The sequence below is a fragment of the Nannobrachium achirus genome (genome assembly GCF_963921795.1).
Source record: "Nannobrachium achirus genome assembly, chromosome: 10".
Classification (NCBI taxonomy): Eukaryota; Metazoa; Chordata; class Actinopteri; order Myctophiformes; family Myctophidae; genus Nannobrachium; species Nannobrachium achirus.
The window spans coordinates 38,059,188-38,077,636 of NC_137819.1; the positions used below are offsets into that span (position 1 = coordinate 38,059,188).

At 37.8% G+C, this 18,449-nt stretch overlaps 2 protein-coding genes across 2 annotated transcripts in view; both read left to right on the forward strand.

Annotated features, from left to right (window-relative positions):
- Positions 1–5,199, forward strand: part of LOC308293261 (class I histocompatibility antigen, F10 alpha chain-like) — a 9,707-nt gene extending 4,508 nt beyond the window's left edge. The window contains exons 4-9 of the mRNA XM_080735711.1: positions 677–1,000; positions 1,485–1,595; positions 1,694–1,711; positions 2,510–2,586; positions 2,783–2,850; positions 3,465–5,199. Coding sequence (XP_080591837.1) covers positions 677–1,000; positions 1,485–1,595; positions 1,694–1,711; positions 2,510–2,586; positions 2,783–2,824 — 572 coding nt within the window. The 3' untranslated portion in view covers positions 2,825–2,850; positions 3,465–5,199. The remainder of the gene's footprint in view (positions 1–676; positions 1,001–1,484; positions 1,596–1,693; positions 1,712–2,509; positions 2,587–2,782; positions 2,851–3,464) is intronic.
- A 2,851-nt stretch (positions 5,200–8,050) lies between these two features.
- LOC308293262 (major histocompatibility complex class I-related gene protein-like) lies at positions 8,051–17,096 on the forward strand. The gene is made up of 8 exons (XM_080735712.1): positions 8,051–8,187; positions 9,320–9,586; positions 10,958–11,236; positions 12,465–12,794; positions 14,640–14,744; positions 14,843–14,860; positions 15,044–15,103; positions 15,680–17,096. Exons 1-7 carry the CDS (start codon positions 8,133–8,135, stop codon positions 15,076–15,078), a joined length of 1,089 nt encoding a protein of 362 aa, XP_080591838.1. The 5' UTR covers positions 8,051–8,132; the 3' UTR covers positions 15,079–15,103; positions 15,680–17,096.
- Positions 17,097–18,449: the final 1,353 nt, after the last annotated feature.

Below are 18,449 nucleotides of genomic sequence, written 5' to 3' on the forward strand. Positions count from 1 at the left end.
TCAATTTACAGATTTTTTTTAAAACAATATTTTTGGAAAGAAATATATATATTTAGATTTTTATTATCGTGAGAACATTGCAACTTTTCAGGAATAGAAAGCCTGCAGTTTCTATTAGCTTGGATTCCCTATCGATGACTGGTCACTGGTGGATGGATTTGACCTGCCCACAGCTCTCGTATGAGACCCAGACTGAGTAGAAAAGAATTGTGATATTTTTTTGACATTTTTACTTTACTTGAGTATTTCCATTTATCGATAATTTATACTTTTTACTCCACTACTTCTCAGATTTAAATAGCTTACTTTTCCCCACCAGAAATAGCAGTTCTACTAACTCACAACATATTCGTGATGTAACACATTGTGAGCTTTCTTTTTTCTTCTTTAAAATTCACACATTTTGCAACATTCTGCATAATGAATACTTTTACACTGGTTATAAGAATTTTACTTCACTTATTATTTCTGCATTGCGGTATTGCTAAAGAAAATCTGAGTACTTCTCCACCACTGATAGTGGAAGCACATGAAATACAACAGTTCTTAAATCAAAGCAGTCAACAAATCCACATTGAAATTCAAACAAATAACACTAACAATATATTTCTCTCTCCCCTCTCTCTTTTTCTCTCCATCTGCCCCCCCCCCCCCCCCCCCACCCGCCCTCTCTCAGAGCATCCCTCTGTATCTTTCCTCCAGAAGACTCCATCCTCTCCAGTGAGGTGTCACGCTACAGGTTTCTACCCAGACAGAGTCATCATGTTCTGGACTAAAGATGGAGAGGAGCTCCAGGAGAACGTGGACCATGGAGAGACCCTCCCCAACCCTGAGGATGGAACCTTCCAGATGAGCGTTGACCTGGACCTGGCCTCAGTCCAAGATGAAGACTTCAAGCGGTACGAGTGTGTGTTTCAGCTCGCTGGGATCAAAGAGGACTTAAAGTACACCCTGGACAGAGAGCTGATCAAGACCAACTGGGGGATTAAGACTAAAGGAGGTATGGATGTACTACCATAGAAGTTAAATAAAAAATAATTAAATGGTTATTAACCTGAGACTGATTTAGATGAGCATACAGTATGTGCTCTGAATTTTGGGTAAAGTGAAACACAAAGACAAATTCTACAGCTGGTCAAAGAGGTCACTGGCCTGATCACATGACCAGAATCCTAAAACCCAATCACAGATGTAATATAGACTAGATTAGAGCGAGTCCCCTGTACACAGTGATTTTGTCCATAATAACTACCCATAGATACGGTAGGTTTGTAGATAGGTAAACAGACAGACATACATACAGACGAATGGATAGATAGATAGATAGATAGATAGATAGATAGATAGACAGACAGACAGACAGACAGACAGACAGACAGACAGACACACACAGATGCTGTATATAGTCAGATTTTGTGGATGGATGTCAGGTTTTAAGATAATTCCGCTTTTTCATCTCTGTTTCTTTGTATTTATTGTTCCAGTTGAACCAGAATCCAACACGTCCATCATCATCATCGCTGTGGTGCTTCTTTCTGTTCTTGCTGTTGTTGCTGCCGTTGTCACTGGAGTCTTCATGTACAGGAAGAAGAAAGGTGAGACAGTAGAATGACGTACATATTGGTTCTAAAGCCATATCATTGCATTAATATGGTGCTGACTAAAGTTACATCTCTTTACACATTTCTTCCAGCTCCACGCCCTCCATCTGGTAAGTAAGGGGTCTTCAACGTATATACAGACCAGGGACCCCCAAACTGATGGGGAGATGGAGCAGGGACCACCTGCACCTACCACTACGTGGGGTGGGGGGTGGGGAAGGTTACAGCATATTTATGTATAAAATGGTGTTTCATATGCATAAACATATTCATGCTTTTATTTTAAACATACATATACAAGGTACACTAGAGCAGGGGTTTTCAAACGTTTTTGACTCAGGGCACCTCTGTAAATAACCTTTTCATCCATGGCACCCCTGAGTTACAATGTTAATTTTTAGAATCTTACTTCATATTGGAGAAATATCAATTTCCATCAGAACTGACTGAAAATAACGTAATACTTCACGTTGTGAGCTTGTAGATCTGCTATTTTTGGTGAAGAGAGTTGTCGTAGATGGAAAAATAATTAATCAAGAACAGTGCAAATCAGGTCTGTTTTACTAAGCATAGTGAAGTGATAGTGATGTAGTGATATTATATATATTATCAAATTATCTCGCGGCACCCCTGGACTGGCATCACGGCACCCCAGGGTGCCCCGTCACCCACTTTGAAAACCCCTGCACTGGAGTACCACTGTCATTTCTAAACACACCTTATTAACTGAGAACCAATGTCACAGTAATCATGTATACAAGCTATTCAAAATTGACAGAATCATTATTTATTTTTAAGATAAATGGTTAAAATATTGAAAGACAAAACTGACATTTTTGAAGAAAGAAAAAAGAATATATACATTTTATTATTATCATTTATTTTCTATTTTTTATTGTTTAATTAAGCAACGATTTCGGGGACCTCCTGCAGTACCTCCACGGACCCACTAGGGGTTGCAGACCCCCTGTTGAAGACCTCTGTCGTAAGTAGTATACTTTATTTTTACATCTGGTCTCATAATTCACTGATCAACAGTACATTCAACATCATTGACTGTAACAATTTATTGTACAAAGGAGTCAGAAGTTGTATTCAGACGTTTCCTGTGTATAACAGGAAGTGGTCAGTGGTAGGTGATGACGTATCATAACTAACTCTATGATTTATTTTAACATTAGGCTGCAGCTCCTGAGGTGGAGATGCTGACTCCAGATGCATAATGGCCAGAGACACCTTGTTGCACACAGTAAGTCATGTTGATATTAGTGATTCTCTCTGGTCTTGGAGGCCCAAGCTGTTTCTTTCAGTTCTACTTAGCTAAATTCATGCATTTGGTGACCCATGTCCAGATCTGACCCCAATTAGACATTTACTATGAAAGCCAACTGTCCTATGGGACCCAAGAACAAAAGCTTAGAAATGGTATAAGTTATACAGTGGAGTTGGGTTGCTATGAATTAAACTATTTACACCTTCGGCAAAACTAGCTTTTTCTGAAGTTAAACATAACATTGTTTAGACATAATGATCACCCTCTCCCTGTCTCCCATGTGTTGTCATTTTATTGAATGAAACTGTTTAATCTGACCACCGATTGAAATTGGTTTCCCAGGTGACTTCTATAGTTAAAAGTAATGTAGCTTTGACCAGAGGGAGATGCAAGAGAAAGTCAGGAAACAAAGCAAACTGTGTATTTTCTAGAATATAAATATTAATACATGTAATTTAATGAAGTTGATGAGATTATGTAATTATTTACCTTCCCAAACTTAAGTATAACATTTTGTAAAATTACTTTTTGAATGGTGAGTTAGTGTCTATTTTGTGTTCTCTCTTATGTTTTATTTTCTGTTATTTTAGGTTTGCACATGGACAGAGTGGAGACATTCTCACCCTTTCTCTCTTCAAATGCTGTGGGAAGTGCGTTATAAACCCTTCATAAATCATTGCAAAAAAGGGTCAGTCAGTAATCCATAACAGTTATAAAAACCTAATCAGACTATGCAGACTTTCAAATTATGGGCCAGATGTTTTATTTTTATTTTTAGAAAAGCACTGTTTAAAAGAGAATTTAAAACGTTTAGACATCAGTGATGTGATTCAATGTAGAGGTGAATTAGAATAAACTGTCCATTTCATGTCATCTATCTAACCCATTGGTTCCTAAGCGTTTTAGCTCGAGACCCAAAAGAGAAATTAGGCATTTGCCTGGGACCCACATTAGCGAAAACAGCAGATCTACAAGCTCACAATGCATTGTGAAAACAAGCTCACAATGCGTCGCTTCACGCCGCATTGTGAGCTTGTAAATCGGCTATTTTCACTACTTCTTAAACATTTGTTTTTTTAATTTATGAAATGTCTTAGATTTTTCTTTGAAGTCTTCGTGAAATTACTGGGGAAAAAACGAATTTAGTTTTTAATTCATGAAAGAAATTGCTCTTTTGGGAATGTTTTTTTTTTTTTTTTTTTACATATTTCTGAATAATAATAATTAAAAAAAGAAAGAAACAATAAACATAAATCTGTCGGATTACAGACAGATTTATGTTTTTTGTTTCTTCCTTTTTTTTACAAATGGGTCCTGGCCCAGTGTTTTTGAACCAGTGATCTAACCCATCCAAACAAAGTTCAGTCATCAGATAGCATCAAGTCCCAGATGGCAAAAACATCTGGTTTATTGAGTTGGACTTTGTTAGTAATAAAAACGTTTGGTAGGTAATATTAAGTGATGGATTACATCTTAAACGTCACCATCTAAATCTTGTTTTTTTAATAACTTTCTTATTACATCCTAAACATCACCATCTAAATCTTGTTTTTTTAATAACTTTCTTATGACTATTTATAAATGTCCACCTTACACCTTTAATTACACAATACTCTTTATATTCTTAAAGCAAAGGATAGATGTGATAATTGATTATTTGTCTTTATGATATGTCATATGTCACACGTTATGTCAGTCATCATTCTGGAGAACATCTTAAGCTATCAGCGTGGATACACAACATTTTATCACCAGCCTATGAATCATATAATGTTTGATGACATGACTGAACTGTTGACATAAGTATAAGTTGAGATCCTGAACAAAACAAACATCATCCAGCACTTATTGCTTCTGAATATGTACAGTAAATAACACTGTAGACGTGGACATTTATACATTTACAACTGTTTTCATTTCTACCATTACCGTTTGGATCTTCTGGTGATATTGTTATTCATGTGTTACCCAATTACACACACACACACACACACACACACACACACACACACACACACACACACACACACACACACACACACAAATAAATACCACACTCAAGTACATAAAGAATGCATTATTTTGTATGACATCAACATGAAGACATGTATGTACGTATGCATACTGTACATACAACACACTCACACACACATACAGTCCCTATTTGATTTTCCTGTGATGTAAATACTGTAATTCTATTCTCCTGCTATCAAATGTGTGTTTAAGGCTGTTGTGTTGGTTGCATTGTAAAAAAGCTAAAATCTAATTTGTACATGTTGCTGAATTTTCTAATATAACATAGATTGGTTATGAGGTTTTCTTTTTTTTACGTTTCAAAAATAATTAAGAATACTTAAAATCTGTTAAAGATTTGGATAAATCTTAATTGGACTAGGTATACTAAATGATGAATGTTTGTTACATTCATTTAATGGTCTGATGCCTATTTCATTTTTAATTAACGTCCCAAATAAGACAGAATCTTTTTCTTTCTTTAAAGTCATAAATAAAACTTTTAAACTGTGATTGTGTCAAATATGTGATATATAGAGTACTCAGTATATGGCCATATGGTCTATACCAGTGGTTCTCATCCTTTCCAAGCCGGGCCCCCACAAAATAATCATACTGGAGACCCCCACCCTGATAAGCACTTGGAATGTAGGAGTTGAGGTATTGTTTGACTTTTTGGAAATAGGAGATCTAATTGTGAGCTTGTAGATCGGCTATTTAAAAAAATGTTGCCTCTTCCTTTGTTGTTTACTTTGGATGCAGTTTTTCTTTTGAGGTATTAAAAAGGTCTTGAAAGTCCTTAAATTGTCACTTCACCGTCATCTTGGACCCCTCAAAATCACGTGGGGACCCCCTGTTCTATACTGGCATTGCATAGCTAATGTTAACATAATATTGAGATGTTGAGAGAGTTGCACAAAGGAAAACTGGCAGAAAAAGACTCACTCTCTACAAAAACCTTTAAGGACGACTCCTTAGACAGAGACTAAGATTTATTTTTATTTTAACATGTTCATAAAGTGCTCTTTGTTCAAAGTGAAAGTTGCAAAAAAGCAGCAAACGTTAGTGATGTATGACCGAAAGGGTTTCTGCTGTTTTGCACCTTTCACTTTGAGCACAGAACACTTCATGAGCATGTTAAAATTAAATGTAAATATTTTCTTAGTCTCTGTCTAAGGAGTCTTTCTTAATTGTTCATATAGAGAGTAAGTCTTTTTCTGCCTCTTCTCCTTTATGTTTTTGAGACCACCTGCAGTCAACCCTAAAGAAAGGACAAAGAAGGGTGGCAACAGTTTACCCTGGATGAGAGAGAGTTTTACAGCAATGTTTCAAAAAAGCAGATAAAAAAAAGCAGATCTACAAGCTCACAACGATGCTATGCATTTTGAGATGGATGGATGCATGCATAGATAGATAGATAGATAGATAGATAGATAGATAATATGGTTGCATAACACTTCAAGTGTTATATTAGGTCATGTATTGTAAATAGCCTTTGGGTTTGTGACATTAGATGGAAATAACTATGAATATCATCTTGCGCAATGTTCCTTTATGCACAATCAATAATTCTAACAGAATTCAATAATATGCATGAGATACACTCCATTCAAAACAGATGCTATAGAATAGATCCTGTGAATCCTCTCCATGCTCCAGTCCATATGTTTCTAAATGTCCACCGTTGTTCCTGAGTGAGTGACGACCACCCTGTCATATCAGTCATCATATCACCTCCTGCTCCTCACTGCCCAACACACTAGACCAGAGGAATTTAACCCAAATGACAAGAGACCCAAAAGAGAAATCAGATATTTGCCCCGGACCCAAACTAGTGAAAATATCAGCTCTACAAGTTCACAACGTGTCGCTTCGTGCTGCATTGTGAGCTTGCAGATCTGATATTTTCACTTCTTCTTAAACATTTGTTTTGTAATTTAGGGAATTTCTTTGGTTATTTTATTCATGAAATTCTTTTTGAAACATTTGAAACATCAATATCACCCTGGGCAACGGGCTACTGCGGAGGCAGACAGACAGTCTGTGTGTGTGAAAATATTTGAAATGTCATAGAACACAGTAGGCCTACTAAGTACGTACAAGATTATTGAGAGTGTTGTAAAGTAAGTACATGTACTGTAGGCTACTTTCGTTTTTGACAACTGAGCATTTATTTTTCAATACTTTACTACTCCACAAATATCGTACTTAGATCAAATTTGATTATTTTCATTAATTAATATTTAGCCCTACATAGTCTATTCAAAAATATCTGATCTACAAGTCACTAGACGCATTGGTTGTGAGCTTGCAAATCTGATATTTTTGAAAAATGTTGATACATAGGCCTAATTATATTGGGACCTTCTGCATAATGAGAATACCTTTACTTTGTTACTTTAATGTGTTGATGCCAATACCTTTGTACTTGTACTTGAGTAAAATACATGTTGCATACAGGACTTGTACCAGAGTACAGACTATTTCTACATTGTGGTATTGCTTCTTCTTAAAAGTAAAAGGATCACTCCTTCCACACTGCTCTAGCCTACAGCCCAGTTGAGTAACTTCTGTGCATGGCCAGCTTTGTGCTGGGCCCCGGACCCCCCATTTTAAAATGTTCTGTGCCAGGAACCCCCCAGAAGATTTTTCAAAATGTTTCAAAAGTAGCAGATGTACAATCCTTGTACATTTTCTATTTTTGAATAGCCAACGTATAAAATATAGATCTGGTTAAAATGATTTTTATGCTATCTAGGCCTCTAGTTTTAACTCCTTTAGCTGAAGACACCCTGGAAACCCCCCAAGGACCACTGGGGGTCCCCGGACCCCACTTTGAGAACCATGGGCTATATAACCTATATAGCCAATTAACATATCATCATGGCTCTAATTTTAAATTAGTCTGCAGTTGTGATGTGATATAGGGTTGATTTAGGAAACAGTTCAAATATCGCTTCTACCAAACAATAACAACATTATTCTGTCACAGTCAAACTCTCATTCTACTAGTTTTACTTTCAAGTTAACAACCTGTGTTGGTGGAATTCTCCTGGAAACGCATGACAACAGCATTTGGTGAATTTCTATTGGCTGCTGGCACGTCGTCGTCATGATATGGATGCTTGAAGTGACCGCCCAGCTGCTGGATGAAGACTCTGATCAACTACAGTCAGTGTGGAGGCAGAGCAGAGATAGACACAGTGGAGCAACTTTTATTTAGCTTATTCTAACCCACCGTCAACATGAGAGAGTTTATTCTACTGTTGCTGTTTTACCACCTAGATGTCGCATCTCCAGGTAAAGTTAACGCGTCGATTCTTAAACTGTTGTAGTTTTAATAAAGTGCATTGATTAATTCATTGTGATTTTATTGACTTCAGGCTAATTTAGCGCTGGGAAGTTACTTGGCTTTTATAAAAGTAAATGCTGGGTTGTTGTCGTGAATAAGTTAAACCCATTTTTAGTATAACCAAGTTACTTAAGCTTAGACTATTAATACTTTATTAACATTTCCTTTTTACTCGGAGTTTTTATTCTAGGCTAGTGTTTTAATCATCAAACGTCTCAATTCTTCACGACTGTAACAATACCGACAGTAGCCACTGGAGGGCGCTGGGAGCCTGGTTATTTTAACCTGAAACCACGTTTCTTTGCTAATTGTTGTCAATTATAATTAAATATAACAAATATGAATCCATTAAATACATTTCAAAATGATAGCATGTTACATTTTAAATTCAAATTAAAACCTGATTCCTTATATACTTAGATTATAACATAATAGAATTCTCCCATGTCTGAATATGCCTACTTCAACTGATAATAAGTTCACTACAAAGACAGTCAAACAGAGACAAAAAAGAAAGAGGAGAAACAAATACCTACAGAAGGACAGGTGCACACAGACAGGCAGACAGAGACAGACTAGTAAAAAGAGGACAAAACACAGAAATATAAACTCTGACCCAGAAAGACAGACAGAAACAGAGATACACACATACACTACACAGTAAAGCCTGATGTATAACTAATGACGAAAAAAATAAAAATATCTATAAGCTCACAATTCGTTGCAACGTGAGCTTGCATTTTTTGACGCCAGACACCATGACGGAGTATAGATTATGCATTTGACTGCCAAAGAGACAGAAAGACAAATAGACAGAAAGAGGCAGACAGAAAGACACATAGAGAAAGAGAGAGATATCCACAGACAGACAGATGGACAAAGACAATAAGCACATATTGAAGAACAGCCTGACAGACAGATGAGTGTATACAGAAAGAATGATCTGTTTGTTGGAAATGAATTGAAACATAATTTAATTGTTGGGATTAAATCAAAATAAATTTTGTGTAACATAATTGCACAAACGTGTATTTGTGTAATTATAATGTTCGATTTTTATCTTTCCGTTTTGTCTCACAGTGACTCACACCCTGAAATACTTCTACACTTCATCCTTTGATGTCCCAAACTTCCCAGAGTTTGTGGCTGTTGGGATGGTTGATGATGTTCAGATAGGTCACTATGACAGCAACACACAGAGATACGTTCCCAAACAGGACTGGATGAACAACATCACAGCAGAGGACCCACAGTACTGGGAGAGGGAAACTGGGAATCTCATGGGTTCCCAGCAGAGCTACAAGGTCAGCATGGACATTGTAAAGCAGCGCTTCAACCAAACTGGAGGTATGTTTATGTTTCACTTTCACTACACACTGCTGAAATTATTTTATTCACATTGTTGGAAAAAACAAATCATTAAGATGTAATTCCTTATGGCACGCACGCACGCACGCACGCACGCACGCACGCACGCACACACACACACACACACACACGCGCGCGCGCACGCACACCACACATGCACACGCACAAACACGCACATCAATTTACTCACTTTCTCTCTATTATACTTATCTTACACTTTGTTGTACAACTGTGTCACGCACCAAAAATAGCAGATCTACAAGCTCACAACGCGTCGCACTGAATTGAATTGAAGAATTGAATTGAATTGAATTGAATTGAATTGAATTGAACTGGTTGTAACCAACAACATGATGTTAAATGTAACTCTTCATCAGTTCTTTGAACAGAGTGAATGTAAAACAACAGAAGTGTCACTGCACTACACAGCTGTCTGTGTAACTACAGTACAACACACACACAGGAAGAGTGGAACGTTACAACGTGCACACGCCACACACATAGGCCTTTCACAGTTATTACATTATCGCCTAATCACATATATTGGATAATCATCATAATAATTTCCATGTTGAAAAGAAAATCATACATTTGCAAACATCTTCCAAAAATAGCATAAATAGATGATGTACAAACTCACAAGATCTTGCATCGCAACGTGTTGTGAGTTTATCGATCGACTTGTAGATCGTCTATTTCTATTATTTTGAAAGTATATACTGTATTTAGGTTATTTGTCACAAATAAGCATAAAACGCAAACAGAAATGTTTTCAGCATTCCATTGATCAATGCCAAAAACACAGTTAAATTGTTAATCACAATTATTTGGATGACATTTAATCGTCAAGTCAAGTTACATGATCGTGCCAAACCTACAGCACACACACACACACACACACACACACACACACACACACACATACAGTATGCAGGTGTTAGACATACACACACACACACACACACACACGTACACTCCTTTATACAATGACAGTGACTTAACGTATATCTAGATCTATAGCTTGTAGATCTGCTATTGTGTCAGTGCATGACACCGTCATACACCAAAGTATAAATCGAGACAGAAAAAGTACAGACAGAGAGAGTAAGACAGACAGAACCATATTGACACTGTGTGTGTGTGTGTGTGTGTGTGTGTGTGTGTGTGTGTGTGTGTGTGTGTGTGTGTGTGTGTGTGTGATGGTCTGTTCTCTGTGGTACAAATTGAATATCAACCACTGACACCAAACTGTAGAAGAATGTGTCTGTTGTTTACTACACTGTCTGTCTGTCTGTCTGTCTGTCTGTCTGTCTGTCTGTCTGTCTGTCTGTCTGTCTGTCTGTCTCTCAGGTGTCCACATCGTCCAGGAGATGTATGGTTGTGAGTGGGATGATGAGACTGGAGACACTGATGGTTTTAAACAGGTTGGTTATGATGGAGAGGACTTCATCTCATTGGACCTGAAAAGAGAGACATGGGTTGCTCCAAAACCACAAGCTGTCATCACTAAACTGAGATGGGAACGGAATAATTTTGAATTAGCTGCCAGGAAACACTACCTGACCAGTACATGCATTGAATACCTGAAGAAGTATCTGAACTACGGGAAGAACATTCTGCAGAGAACAGGTAAAACAACATGATGTGATGGAGTTGTACTTAGATAAATATGTTAAGATGTAATAACATTACTATGAGAAGAACATAGAACAGTTATACTTAGATAATATGTTACCCTTCAATAATATGTTTGTTCTCGTCTCTCTCTCTCTCTCTCTCTCTCTCTCTCTCTCTCTCTCTCTGTCTTTGTTTTTATCCCCTACCCTCTGATTATTTTTTTTATAGAGTTTGTTCATCCCTGCTTTTCTCTCTCCATTTTATGTCTCATGTTCTCTATTATTCTCCTATTTTCTATCTCTCCATCTCTTTCATTTCATTTGTTCAACGGTATTTATTATCGTTAATCATTAATGTTAATGGTGGACAGTAGCTAAGTACTTTTACTCAAGAACTGTACTTAAAGGAGGACTTCACCACTTTTCAACCTATCTTCATATAATGGGTCCTCACTAATGTTCATGATAAAATAGCACATTTCTTTTTCTACTCAGTCTGGGTCTCATAGGAGAGCTGTGGACGGGTCAAATCCATCCACCAGTGACATCATCGATTGACAGATTTTTTTTTTTAAACAATATTTTTGAAAGAAAAAATATTTAGATTTTTATTATCGTGAGAACAATGGCTTCCATTATAACATTGCAGCATTTCAGGAATAGAAAGCCTGCAGTTTCTATTAGCTTGGATTCCCTATCGGTGATGTCACTGGTGGATGGATTTGACCCGCCCACAGCTCTCCTATGAGACCCAGACTGAGTAGAAAGAAATTGTGATTTTTTTTTGGACATTTTTCAGGTACTTTTACTTTACTTGAGTATTTCCATTTATCAATACTTTATACTTTGTACTCCACTACATCTCAGATTTAAATATCTTACTTGTTCCCCCCAGAAATGGCAGTTCTACTAACTCACAACATATTCGTGATGTAACACGATGTGAGCTTTCTTTTTTCTTCTTCAAAATTCACACATTTTGCGACATTCTGCATAATGAATACTTTTACACTGGTTATAAGAATTTTACTTCACTTATTATTTCTGCATTGCGGTATTGCTAAAAAAGAAAACGAGTACTTCTCCACCACTGATAGTGGAAGCACATGAAATACAACAGTTCATAAATCAAAGCAATCAACAAATCCACATTGAAATTCAAACAAATATCACTAACAAAATATTTCTTTCTCCCCCCCTCTCTCTCTCTCTCTCTCTCTCTCTCTCTCTCTCTCTCTCAGAGCGTCCCTCTGTATCTTTCCTCCAGAAGACTCTATCCTCTCCAGTGAGGTGTCACGCTACAGGTTTCTACCCAGACAGAGTCATCATGTACTGGGCTAAAGATGGAGAGGAGCTCCAGGAGAACGTGGACCATGGAGAGACCCTCCCCAACCCTGAGGATGGAACCTTCCAGATGAGCGTTGACCTGAACCTGACCTCGGTCCAAGATGAAGACTTCAAGCGGTACGAGTGTGTGTTTCAGCTCGCTGGGATCAAAGAGGACATAAATACCAGACTGGACCCAAGTCTGATCATGACCAACTTGGGGAAGAACGGGATTCGGACTATAGGTATGTATGTACAGTACTACCAAAAATAATTCACCGGTTATTAACCTGAGACTGACTTAGATGAGCATACAGTACAATATGTGCCCTGAATTGTGGGTAAAGTGAAACACCAAGACATCTAAGATTCAGATCAGTTTAAACCAAGTTTCTACAGCTGATTAAAGAGGTAACTGGCTGCCTGGTTCACTTGACTATAATCTTAATACCCAATCCCAGATATAATATAGACTAGATTAGAGCGAAACACTTGTACTGAACACAGTGATTTGGTCCATAATAACTACCCATATATAGGTAGTAGTGATGCGCGGGTCATCTTTTTTTCATAACCCGCACGACCCACAGCCCGCACGGAACGTAACCCGCCCGCGCCGCAGAGCAATATACAAATCAACGAATCCGCCTGCCCCGCAACCCGCATTTAAAAAAAAGATGGTATATCATCTTTATATACGGCTCTTCTAAGTACCCAAAGTCGCTTTACAGAAATGTTTACAGTAGCACAATATTGTCATGGGCTATAAAAACAAAAACAAAAAATAGCCTAAAAAACATTCATTCAAAGACGTTCATTCTCTCTAAATCGCCGGGCATCGTCGGGGTAAGAATGGCGGTTTTATGTCAATCATATGTATACAGCGCCTCGCACTTTAAACAGACAGCAAAAGACGGACAATATTAAATCCTGTTGGTTATTGATTAATCACCAGATTGGAGAGATGGGGCGACTTGAGGTGAGCGTGGTTGGTTCATTCAGTCAAAAAATCCGCCTCACTTGCGAAAGTTGTTTCAAATCGTATCCGTTGACTGGCTGGTTATATAACTTAACCGACACAAAGTATTTAGCTATAGCCTGGGATCGCTTCCAATTTCGGGCTTTTGATCCGGTCGGGAGCGGATGTCATTTTGTATTCAAAACGGACTACAATTTGGCCGGAACTACCGACCGGAATCAGTTTTAACCTGGTTCTGCGCATGCGCCAACTGTGATAAAACTGATTCCGGTCGGTAGTTCCGGCCAAAGTGTAGTCCGTTTTGAATACAAAATGGCGTAAGATATCATCCGGTCTAGACCGGATCAGACGACCTGTTTAGTAAACGAATACCAGGCTTTCTCTCAGGAAAGCCTGGTGAGGCGAGGTTAATTTAGCTATAAACGGACTTGTGTGGATGACAGAGACATATAAGTGAAATCCTGATCAGCGACACACGCTGAATTGTTTGTGCATCTTCTCTGCTGTGCTCACGACCTCACGTTGTGTCAAATGTTGGCAAGATGTGGTTCGCGGCCCCAACAGGAGCGGAATTGGGACGGTCCTCGCACCTGGCGCATTTTAAAACTCGCTCGTCGTGCTCGTATTCAAACGTTGTATTCTTATTCTTATAGGCCTACTCTTATTAAGAATAAAAGGCAAATAAGAACAGGTGATTATTCTTATTTATTTTTTGCACGTGAGAGTGGTGATAACCCGCCCGCCCGCCCGCCCGCCTGAAAAGGTCTGAAACCTTGACCCACCCACCCGCTTGCGGGTGGGTGGGTCAAGTGCACTAATAGGTAGGTAGATGGGCACTAATAGGTAGGTAGATATGTGAACAGACAGACAGACAGACAGACAGACAGACAGACAGACAGACAGACAGACAGACAGACTGGCTGACTGACAGACGAATAGATAGATTCACGCACGCACGCACACACACACACACACACACACACACACACACACACACACACACACAAACACACACATACTGTAGTCCTACATTCAGATGTTATTGATGGATGTTGGTTTTAAGATAATTTCGCTTTTTCATCCTGTTTTTCTTTATATTTTATTGTTCCAGATGAACCAGCAGCCAAACCGACCGTCGTCATCATTGCTGTGGTGGTGCTTCTTGCTGTTATTGCTGTTGTTGTCATCGGAGTCGTCATGTACAGGAAGAAGAAAGGTGAGACTATAGAATGACGTACATTTTAGTTCTCAAGGTATGCCATTGCATTAATATGGTGCTAACTGCAGTGACGTCTCTTTACCCATTTCTTCCAGCCACATCCCCTCCACCTCGTAAGTAGTACTTTATTTTTACTTCTGGTCTCATAATTTACTGATCCACAGTACATTCAACATCAGTGACAGTAAACAATTGCACAAAGGATTAAAAAGTTGTAGATGTTTCCTGTGTATAACAGGAAGTGGGTCAGTGGTAGTTGATGACGTATCATAACTATATAATTTTTTACATTACAGTTTCTGAGGTCGAGAAGCTGAAACCAGTTGCATAAAGGCCAGAGACACCTTGTTCCACATGTAAGTCATGGTGATATTAGGTTGTGATTCTCTCTGGTCCCGGCCTGGGGGCCCAGGCTGTTTCTGTTCTAGTTGGTTGACTTGGTTGGCCCTTGTCTAAACATTGTTTTGGGGAATACGGATGAAATTTAGCATTCTTGCTAATTCCGGTGTATTTACTTAGCATTTATGTAGTGTTCATTAATATGCATTGTCCCGTCTAAATAAACAAATAAAGTAAAGTAAATCTTGCCCTAATTAGATGTTTACAATGAAAGACAAGGGTCCCCTATGGGACCCCAAAACCGATTTAAAGGACAACTTTGTTTTACAACATGGGTTTATATTTTAGATTGAACCCATAAAGAAAATAAAAGATGAGAGTTAAAATGTTTTAATTTACTCCTTTCTATAATTTTAGAGATTTTAATGATTTTGATTTCAGTGGCTAGGGCATGCGTACAAATGGCTAAATATGTCTTTTTACACACAAAATAAGCCAAGATGAAGAAAGACACACCGCAATCTTCCTTTATTTATGATCAATTCTTGGCCACTTTTGTGTTATCTCTCATGTTTAAATATCTGTCATTTTAGGTTTGCAGAGTCTGCAGACAGATGCACTGGAGCAAGTAGAGACATTCTCACCCTTTCCCTCTCTCTACAAATGCGGCGGGAAGTGGGTTATAAACGTTCTTAAATTAATACAAACAGGGGAACTAATCCATTACAGTTATAAAACCATTATCAGATTATGCACACTTTCAAAACATAGACAATTATGTTTGAGAAAAGCACTGTTCAAAAGAGAATTTCAAACTTTTAGACTTTTTAGAATCTTAAAATTGTAAACATCAGTGATGCTTTTCAACATAGAGTCGAAATTGAATAAACTGACTATTAAATGTAATCTGATATCTTTAAGATGGTAAAAGCATCTGGTTCATTCAATTAGACAACCAGTGATTATTCCAAGAAGGCATGTGTAATACTTTCTTATGAATATTCATGTCCACTTTACACCTTTACAAAATGCTCTTTATATTCTCAAAGCAAAGGATAGAATTATGTGGTAATCGTCTTATGATGTCATCATCACATTATGTCAGTAATCATTCTTGCTATTAGCTGAGTGGATACACAACATTCTATCGCCAGCATATCATATTGATTGAACGATTGATTGATTGATTGATTGATTGATTGAATACTTTATTATGTAAATAAATAGCACAATATACAGTCAGACATTTGGGCTAAAAGGATAACACCAAAAAGTCCTGGGGAATATATTGTTTGATTTGAAAGTAAAAGACCATGAATTTAAACTATTCCACCTATTGACATAAGTAATAAGTTGAGGTTTAGAACAAAATAAATCATCATCCATCAATCATCCAGCACTTGCTACTGAATGTGTAATATTATTGTAGACTTCGACATTTACAACTCTTAATTTGTACTATTTTACCGTTTGGATTTTCTGGTGATATTGTTTTTCATGTGATATCACACACACACACACACACACACACACACACACACACACACACACAGAGTCTGTGTGTGTGTCACAGACACACACTCAAGTGTATACAGTACACATTTGTATGCACACATACTGTATGACATAGGAAGAAGACATATGCATACATACAAACCTGCATACGCATATTTTCCTGTGATGTAAATTCTGTAATGCTGTTTTCATGCTATCAAAACTTAAGTGTGTTTAATGCGGTTGGGTTGGTTGCCTCAAAAGCCTAAGTACAAATATAATCTGTACATGTTGCTGAATTTTCTAATATAAAATAGATTTGTTTTGAATGTGAGGCGTTATGTTCAGATCTCTGATAGCTTTTTTGACATTTTGAAAATAATTAAGAATACTTCAAATACATAAAAGATCGGATAAATCTTAATTGGACAAAGTCTGCTAGATGACGCATGTTTGTTGCATTAATTTGTATGCCTGATGCTTATTTCATTTTTAATAAAGTTCCAAATAACGCCAGCAGTCTGCTTCTTTCTTTTAAAGTCTAAAGTAAAATGTATAAAGTGTGTAACTGTGTTTGTGTCAAACATCCAAAATATATTACTGCCAGTATGGCCATAGACTTCATCTAAATATATACCGTTATGTAAAAATTATGTTGTTAAATATGAATTATATGGACATATGGTTATGTTGTTACTTGTTAAGGTTGCACTCTCATTTTACCCGAAAAAAATATTTGTATTGAGAGATTTCGATCAACTGTGTGTATACGTCTGTTTGAGCATCTGAGTTGAAGAATTCTGTCTTCAATATTTAGTGTAGCTTTATTTTGTTATTCATGTGTAAAGAAAACATGCACAGAATATAATAATTATATATCTGAATCTTATATGGAACTGGTTAGTCTTAGTCAATGATCCCTGTCTGTTGTACCAGTCTTGTATCATTGGCAAAACTAGATGCAGTGCTCTTCTGAGCACAGGTCTCCACCAGGCCAGGCGTCCTGGTGGTGCTATAATAGGCCAATGTAAAAAGGGTGGCATGTGTTCTTCACCAAACTTAGACCTTTCATGGCGCGACCATGAGGCTGATTTGAACATTTTGTAGTGTAGTGTTTTGTTCCTGCAAAGTTTGGAGTCCAATCTTAGCCAATGGAATATTTAATATGGGACAGATCCGTCTTGATCATATGACTAGAGATACTGTGTACTGATTTGTGTTAATTTTGGGTAAAATCTGAAGGAGTAATATCAAAAATGTGTCTTACATAAGTCTGCCTTCTGGTGGCGCTATAAAAGGCTGATGTGAAAAATGCAAGGAAAGGGTTTTACCTTGGCCTATAGGGAGTGTGCTTACAAAGTTTGAAACTGATCGGTGGAGTTATAGGTAAAACCACGAATCGGCCTGTTATAGCGCCACCATGAGGCTGATTTCAAAAATTTGAAGTGGCATTTCTTCCTCGGCCTAGTGGGAACGTGTGTGTGCGATTTCATGATAATTGCACTCTGCGTTTGTGATTTGAGGCATTTTGTCCAAAATGAACCAATCTTACAAACTTTGAAAGCCAATCTCAGCCAATCAGGATGGAATATGGACAATCAGACAGATCTGTGTTGATCACATGACTGAGATAGATACTGTCTACTGATTTGCGTGATTTTTGGACAAAATCTGTAGGAGTAGTGAACAGAAATGTGTTTTGCAAACATCAGCCTCATGGTGGCGCTAGAACAGGGCCATTTGAAAAATGTGGGGCAGATGTTCTGAATTGGCATCCAGGGAGCGTGTGTGCTCATTTTGGCAGCGACTGGGTCAATGGCGCCGGAGATTAGCTGGTAACAAACTCGGAGGACGGACGCACGCACGCAC